Source organism: Temnothorax nylanderi, unplaced genomic scaffold, assembly GCF_030848795.1.
Source record: "Temnothorax nylanderi isolate EJ_2023f unplaced genomic scaffold, tnyl_v1.0 TNYL_tig0072_pilon, whole genome shotgun sequence".
NCBI lineage: Eukaryota > Metazoa > Arthropoda > Insecta > Hymenoptera > Formicidae > Temnothorax > Temnothorax nylanderi.
In genome coordinates this window covers 316,238-324,982 of record NW_027249134.1, presented here as the reverse complement: position 1 = coordinate 324,982, position 8,745 = coordinate 316,238, and the positions used below count along the sequence as shown (strand labels likewise).

Here is an 8,745-nt window from a genome sequence, read left to right as displayed (position 1 = left end):
AAATTGATTTATTTAAGTAATAATATTGCGGCATCAAGTATATAAAAAGGATTTTGTTTGTAAAGTTCTTTATAGTTTCTTAAAACCTAATTTAAAACACAAGTAACATTATTATAAATTAATGTAACATTTATTTCTACATTTTCCCCTGGGAACGCATACATATTCACTAAAATTGTACAATTGGAGTTAACGAAGTTCCCTTAACCTCGGATCCAGACTAGACACAGGCTTTAGGCGGTTTGATAAACTCCTTGCATTCCTTTGCGAATTCAATTTCTCTCTGTAACAATAAATAACAATCGTAACTTGGTCGATAATGCCGGAAGCACTTAAATGACTAACACGGCGATTTCATCTGACAATTAATATCGACAGATTTTAATTTCAAATGAAATAATCTCGAAGTTTGAATTAAATCGACTAACTCTGGCGAAGGGTGACGTGAACTTAGGAGCTTCAGATTACAACAATCGCAAAGGTTACCTTCAGCAAGTCCTTGTCTGGTATTCTGGGATATGGACCGAACAGATCTCTCTCCCCATACCACCAATCCGTGGATATCATCACATTCAAGTGTACCATAAGACATATATTTGCAACACAGCCCACTATTCGCAGCATCTCAGAGCGAGTTTCGAAGAATCACGAGATAATTTTATTATTTTGCCAGATCAAGACGTAACAACACAGCAGGCTCCTGCGTCAAGGTGGCAGTGACGCCAACGCGACTGCAGTTCGTTCGAAAAATTCCTAGCTAGGAGATATTTAACAAATTTTACGTAATTTGCTACAATCTAAACAAAAATTTACGAAAAATTGCTTCGTCGCATAAAAAAAATCGATTTCGCTGATATTTTCATGATTTTAATATCGAAACATCGCCCTTTAATGTTAGTGGCTAACTTCGCGTTCAACATTCGCGAGAGCAGCAGCCAGTCACGCGCGCCGAATAAACTCCGCAACTGTGAGCGTGCATTTGTTCTTCTCCGCCATTAGATCTCATTATTAACGCAGCATCTCACTGTGCGACGAAGTAATTAAACAAACGTTATCGGTGTTTGTGCGAGGGGGAATTTTCCGCGGCGAGAAACACGAGAAATCCCGCCGGATTCTCTCGTGCAAACGCGCCGTTACGACGGCGAGGTCGGCGAGGAGAGCTAGGTCGGCGGCGCGCCGACAGGTGGCGGCGCCGGTACGCGTCGCGGGACGGGAAAAGCCGGCGGGCAGTCGATCGTTGGCCGTCACCGCGCGAGGACGGCGAGGTCGTCCTTGGTCCCGACTGTCGGCGTTATCCGGTTGCGCGCGACGCGATTGGTCGACGGCTCTTCCGTTCAAGCCCCGCCTACCAGGTGGCCGTTCGAAAGTGTGTAGTCGTGTTTCCTTGCGCCGAAACGACGGGCGCTGCTCACCTCACCATCCAACCGGACCCACAACGAGGTTCGATCATCGCCGAAGGAAAAATTTCCAAGATGAGCCGTGTCGTGTCGGCGCGATAATATGCGACGGTTGAGAGGGAGCCGAGCAGGTGGGAAATCGCGAGCGGGCACGGGGGTGGTTCGCCGTTAACGTCCACGTCCACGGGGTGCTGCGGTATATCGGGTCCGGGGGGGGGGGGGAAGCCTCAGCTCCGATCGCGGGTATAGTGTGTCGACAAGTCGTGAGAGAGAAGGAGAGATAAAGACCGGGAGAACATACGGCAACTGTGCGGGAGAGGCGGCGGCGGCGACGGAAGAGGCCGGCGGCGGTGGTGGTAGTGTGAGCGTGGCGAGAAGGAAAAACACGTTTCGCGAGGGAACGTCTCGTCGCGCGTCGGGGAGTTCCGGCTGAGAAGATATCTCGTGCGTCGGTGTCGTCCGCGGCGGTTGGTTCCGTGCGCCGTACGGCGCGAACTTCGCGCCGCGCGAAAACTCGAGAAAAAAAAAGGGGAGGCTGGAGCAGAAACGCGCGAGTGCCGAGCGAGAGAGATAGAGTGAGAAGAGAGAAAGAGGAGCGCGTTGTCGTCGCGCGCTGCTTTTCACGGCGTTGGCCGAGCGGCGCGGTGCGGCGCGGCGCTGCGCGGCGGGGCGGCCAGAGGCCAGCCAGACGAGCGGAGGACGTCAGCTGTGTGCGCGCTGCGCCAGAGGCAGCCAGGGGGACGGACGTGAGGAGACGTGCGCGCGCGCGGGTAGGTAGGAGCGAGACGGGCGCGGGCGAGCGAGCGGGACGGTGCGAGAGAGGCCGCACACGGCGAAATGGGAGACGAAGAAATGGCGCTGGTGCCAGATGTCCAGTATGGTTTGTCGTCGCACGGCAATTTCGACGAGCGCAAGTCCCTGATATTCGTCAAGCTCACCGACTCGTCGCAACGTGCCATCAACGAGTACCTCAGGATTAAGGTGAGTGCCTCATCCGCTGTCCTGTCGGCGCTTTCTTACGTTTTTCCGGGAGGCTAGGATCGTCGCGCTCGCACTCGCGCGCGCGCACGCGCGCGCGTGCGCGAGCTCGTCGCGGCGTGCGTGCGTGCGGGTGTATATAATGCGTGTATATGTGTGTACGTGCGGTCAGGCGTACCGACACCGACACCGAACACCGAACACCGCGAGGAACGGTGGCGTGTAACGTGCGAGCGGGCGCGCGCGCGTGGCTGCGTACGTGTGTGTCGTAATATCGTGCCAAGAGAATAAGAGAGTCGGCGAGACACCCGGATCGTCGGCTCGCTTCGCTCGCCATATTTCGTGCGAAATTTCGTCGCGACAACGCGACGTCTTCCCGTCGCCGACGCCTGAGAGATCTTGGACGGGCACGGTCCCCTTTCCCCTCTCTCTAATTGCTACTCTACTCCCTCCTCTCTATCTCTCTCATCTCTGTCTCTTCTCGCGCAATCCGTTCTCCTCGAAGATCACGTTCGAGAGAGGGCCACTTGATTTTCTTTGCCGAACAGCTGCTCTCTCTCCTTCTCTGCTTTTCTCCTTTTCTTTCTCCCTTTTTCGTCCGCCTTCGAGAGAACTTTTCTCGAAGGCCGAGAAACTCGAAAATTCGACACGCTCCCCCTCCGTCTCGGTATGCGGTCTCCTTTTTTGCGGCTTTCGAGTTCGCAGCGGCCGCGGCGCGGCGGCGCGGCGAGTCTCGCGAGCGAGCGAGCGAGTCGCGCGATGTCGACACGTCTGCTGCTTTGACAACGGCCAATTACGTAATACGCGAGAGCGCGAGAACGGGCCGAGCCGAAGTCGAAAAATCACCCCGACGACGCGCGTATATACGTAACGCGATCGGAACGCGTTTCCGGAATTCCGCGCGTTTCGAGAACCCGAGAGAGCCCTTCCCAGAGGCGGAGAGTCCGTCCCGACGTTGATCGCGAGGATCTCGAGGATCTCGAGGATTCTCCGCGGGAATGCGAAAACAGATGAATCATCTCGTCGCGTCCCGTGTCACGTCCCGTCATGTCGCGTCACAGATGGCAAAGATTTCTGCAAGAGCTAATCCCCGGACGCGCTCGTCCGCGAATTTTCCTACCCTTTCCCTGTTTTTTTTTTTTTTTTTTTTTTTTAAATCCTCTCGTAACTCTCGATGACTGTTAAATACCGACGTGTCGGCGATTCGGGCCGACCGGATCATCCGGGGGTCGTAAAAAAGTTTTAACGCGGGTCTCTCCCTGTCCGTCTTTCTCTCTTTCTCCCTTTTGCCCTTTATATTTTTACGGCCTGCCCGGCGCTTTTCTGGCCGCGCGCGCTTTAAACCGAGGGAATATATACGCGGTCTAAGGAGCATCAAGCGTTATAAAGCGGTTGCGAATTCTTACATCAGCTGATTCTAACCTCCCGGACGAGATTCGAAAGTAGAGGAGAGGCACGGTGGGGCGTGCCTTCGTCAAAATATCGCCGTTGAGCGTGCGAGTGGCGGCCTTTATCCCCGCGACCGCGAGATAGCGAGAAATTTTGTATGCAGCCGCGTTTGCGTGCCTCGCCATGCCACGGTACTGTCGATATCTCGTCTCTTTTTGTTTTACCTTTATTACGTGACTTGTAACTCGCCTCTCGGACTCGAATTGTGCTTTTATACGTCGCGGCGACGTGCCGTAAAACAGCCGGAAAACGACCTCGATAAAACAAATTTCGGTGTTTTCGAACCTGTCGTTCGGCTCGCGCTTAGCGCCAGAGAGAGAGAGAGAGAGAGAGAGAGAGAGAGAGAGAGAGAGAGATCGACTTTTATTTAATTATCGCGATGATTACTTATTTACGCGCCGATCACGGAAAGTTCCGTCGAGAAGAGGTTTTCGAAGTTTTAGAAGTCACATATTTACTTAAATCTCACTTAAGTAAATGAGATTGTAATGTCTCCCCACCAGTACCTATCGTCTCGGATCATTGAATCCGAGATTACTTCGATAAATTATTGATAACAAATGGCGTCATCTCGTAAGAGATAGCGAAGTGATTTTAACATTCCCTCGGCATCTATTTAGCTTAATTAATACAAAATATCTATGAAAAGATAAACAAAAACTTGAAGCCATCTATGTCGAAATAGATAATTCTATTTTTCGATGACAATGATAATTATCTGCTTAAAGTACAGCGAAAATAAATTATTCTGTCCTGACGTAATTAATAAATCAAACGTGATAAACACGCGAAGAAGCATCTTCCGACGAATCGAAAGTTTCTCCGGCTCGACAGTCTGTCTACCAGCGGCCAAACATTTAAATCCTAACGATTCTAGTTCTTACGGAGCACCTAAGAGGGCAACAAACGAGAGAGACAGGGAGAAAAACGAAGGACAGAGGTCGTTTTAAAAAGCGCAGCGAGGTTCGAATCCCTTGGGCTCCGGCAAGGGCCGCGGCCGGTCCGGCTTGCTTGCTGTGTCGGCTGCATCCCGTAAGAAAAGGGGCGTTCCCCTTTGAAAAGTACAGCTGTTCCTCGAAACTCGAATAACCCGAACCTGAATCCGGGGCTGTATAACGATCGCTTGTATGTTTTGTAAGCAGAGAGAAAATCCATCTCTCTCTTTATATTACTTTCTTTTATTACCCACCTTGTTCACCAAAGGCTAAACGGAATGGCACAAATTGTTATTCAAATCGAGAAAGATAGAATATTAAATATTCGAATGACTGATTTAATCGTCGCTGTATGAATCTCTCCGTCTGATATTTATTTATTCAATTTATCTGTTTACAGAGGATTTTCCGTAGAAAATCCTTTTTAAATAGATAAATTTCTACGGAACACATATCTAACTCTCTAAAGTTACTAGGTTTAATATTTAAATTTTCTTTTGAGACAATCTTGTAGTCTACAAAAGATTTTATGGTTTGAGATTTTTACGGACAGTTTCTTGGCATTTTTATCCTTAGGAAAAGGTTTTCTTTAGGGAAAACATAGTGTTTTCAGCTGCTATTAATCATAGTTTGGAAATACTAGTTTCGAAAAAGTTATTTCTAATGAAAAGAATAGCTGGGCTTTTATGGTCCATTGTAACGATTTACTTGTCTCGTCTTCAGTGCACTTTTTCTTTTTTTTTTCTTTTTTTTATAACTCTCTTCTCTTTCTTTCGACTCCAATTTGCGTCTTGTTAGAAGTAGCTCTTAAGTAAACATTTCCAAACCATGTTTAATAGCAGCTGAAAATGCTATGGAACTTCACTAAAAATCTCGCACACCATAAAATTTTCCTGATTGTTCCCTTTCTCTCCGTTTGCCTGCGTACTTTTATAATTAAACGATTTTCATAACAACCACGTTACGTCGTGCCAACGTGTTATCACCGTCCGCCGCGCGTGACAAAAATGGCGAAACTTTATAGGCAAGGCTGGAATCACCGCGTTTGATCGTAAATAGTAGTCGGGTTATCGCGAGATTTTAAGCCTTAAATGTAAATTTGAACAACACCCAAATTTATTACGAAAATAAATCGCGATTTAAATATTCGCGCGCGCCAAAATTATTCGGGAATTCCAATCCCCGATTCTCTCTCTCTCTCTCTCTCTCTCTCTCTCTCTCTCTCTCTCTGTCGTGCGCGCGCGCACAAAAATAACTCAACACTGCCGGGAGACATAGAACACGGCGAATGGAAAGTCGAGTGATATTAACGCGCGAGATGCATTCCTCGCGGCACAAGGTACACATCGGCATCATTAAAGTAGCCTCGGTAGAAAGAGAAGAAAAAAAGAAGAGTGTCTCACCTCGTAATCGCGCTATTAAATTGGCGACTTACATGCGCCAAATGCCTCCAATTTACGCTTGGTATAGAATAAATTATGCGAGGTGAAAGTGAATGCCGACTATACGCGAAGTCGTACGGGGGGGTTTTGGACGAGGGAGGGAAAGGCACGCTTCAAAAAGCAAAGCCGATCGTTGAAAACCTTGAAAGTGTTCAACTGATCTCGTAATACCCACTGATTAGGATTTGCTCGCTGTATAATATATAAAATTGTTGTAAAAACAGGTGGTTGCGTGTCGTAAATATTTTTTCGTCGACGGATTCACGTAACGAAAAGACGAGGCGTGCGCCGGTGTAAATATCACGTTTATTTCGATATTCTTTTCCGTGAAACGTACAAAATAACAAATAAAAATCCACAGTCTATCTCGAATTACGAAACGTCTCACGCATTTAAAAAACATTAAAAACTTGAGAAAAGATTTTTCCAAGAGAACTGCCTATATTTATCGCCAATCTAGATATAAATAATATTGTCATTAAATTGTGTATTATTTCTCTCTATAATTAATATTAATAAAATTAATATTAACAATATATATCGATTATTTTTCACGTTTATTTATGTCGACTTTCCCAGAACGCGGAACTAATCTGTGTTTAATTTCTGGCCCGTCGGCAATTTATTCGATCAAAAGCTGCTGAATGCAGCGAAAAAGCTTTTGCGATTATATATCTGATGAGTGAGTTTTATCGTGGTCGTATTGTTTTACAATTGGTAGACAGCTCGACTTTTATCTTTCGATAATAACGCGCTCAAATTACGCACGCGCTTTATGCAATCATTTCGTCGTAGCAAGGTGTGCCACGAAAAAAACGCGTTCCGTGACGTTCGCATCTTCACTTTTTCAAGACTATGCATATCGGTCGCCTAATGAATCGACAAGGAAAAGGCTTCAATGAGGCTTCGGACCGCGTAATTCATTCACGCGTCAATTAGCGGTGATGATTAACTCCAACTACTATGTACGATAGTGTCACGCAAATGCGATTGTGTGTATGCACCTCCCCGGCCGGAAACGCACGTACGCACCGCTGACGGCGTCCGTCTAACAACATATTTTAATGACAACAAGATACGTTACGAACATTAGCTATATCGTCGGACGCGCGCGAGTTGAGAATTAATTATGCGAGGAGAAAAGAATATTTGCTCGCGCGATCTTACGTAAGCGAAATTATTCTTCTCGGCGGTACTGATAATATCGTATTAGATAATGAAAGCAAAATAACGATATCTTTTTACTCGGCTAGATTTATCTCGATCGCGACGCGAGTACCATTTACGAGAAAAAGTGCGTGCGGTTTCTGGCTAATTCTCTAACGGTTTTACGATCTCGATGTAACGTTATCCGAACGTCAATTGGATACACCTCCCGGAAATCGTTGCCGATCGAGAGCGTGGTTCGCGCTTTCGACCCGGAGCGATCGGATATACCCGGAGTATCCTTTTCACCGGCGACGAATTTCAATGAGAATGGTGAAATCGGATGGCCGTTTCGCCGTCACGAGAGCGAAATTCATGGCGGCTCGAAGCGATTACCTATATCAGATGATGCGAGAATGATCCGCGACGATCGACGATGAGCCCGCCTCATAAAACCGCCGGTACGAGCGTGAATTGATTTGTAGAGTTTCCCGGAGAAGCGTTCATTACGAATTCATGTATATCGAGCATAGACTTCGCCGGGAGTCATGGCAACGCGGAATTATCCCGGCAACATTACGGCACTAGGTTTACGCGTAAACCCCGTCGTAGCATTGTGTCAGTCCGAGACTTCGAGACGATAAAACTGCGTAAAAGCATCGTAAAAAGATGCAACCGTTACGACAATGGCTCGTACGGACTTAAGGATGCAGTTCGCAGCGAACTTTACCGAAGAAAAATATTCTTAACTTTTGGATCCCTCGCGGAACATAAAGCTTCTCGCAAATACAAAAGCGAAGGTTTATCCCTTATTCCCTTTCGACGGAATGACTAATGGACGCAACTAAGAACATTGATGACTAACCAGTCTTTCAGAATTAGTCACGGTTCGACCGTTATTTACTTCAAATTTGGAGACGTTTGCCTCGACCTTAGCTTGTAACGACGTTGAACTCACGATGCTACGTTAGATAATGCGAATTACGTGGAAGTAAATAGAAATTATTCCTCATCGTCATATTTCTCGCGATTACATCGGTTGGAATTACTGAAGTTCGGAATTTCCCACGCGGCGGTGATTAGAGCGATAATCCTTCCCGACAAGAGGCTCTCGTACTAATCACACCGTGCGCTTCTTCGCGTCGAGCCGAAGAATTTTCTCGCATGATTCACGGGGCAGGAGAGTTCGGGATAGACTTACACGGTTGTGACTGTCTTCTTCACCCCTGTTGTCCCGTCATTAATGTCATTATATCCGACTCTTCGACTTCTTCCATGCGCCCACCCCATCATTCTTACCGCCTCTTCCGCTTTTCCTTTTCATCGCGCTGTACACGACGCAATATACGAAAGCGCCGCAATGATTCCAGGCTAATAATTACCGTGCACGCTCGGATG

General features: G+C 47.4%; 1 protein-coding gene across 1 annotated transcript in view; it reads left to right on the top strand.

Annotated features, from left to right (window-relative positions):
- The first annotated feature begins 1,243 nt into the window (after nucleotides 1-1,243).
- Su(tpl) (Suppressor of Triplolethal) overlaps nucleotides 1,244-8,745 on the top strand; it is a 79,545-nt gene continuing 72,043 nt past the window's right edge. Inside the window, exon 1 of the mRNA XM_071708876.1 lies at nucleotides 1,244-2,378. Coding sequence (XP_071564977.1) covers nucleotides 2,235-2,378 — 144 coding nt within the window. The 5' untranslated portion in view covers nucleotides 1,244-2,234. The remainder of the gene's footprint in view (nucleotides 2,379-8,745) is intronic.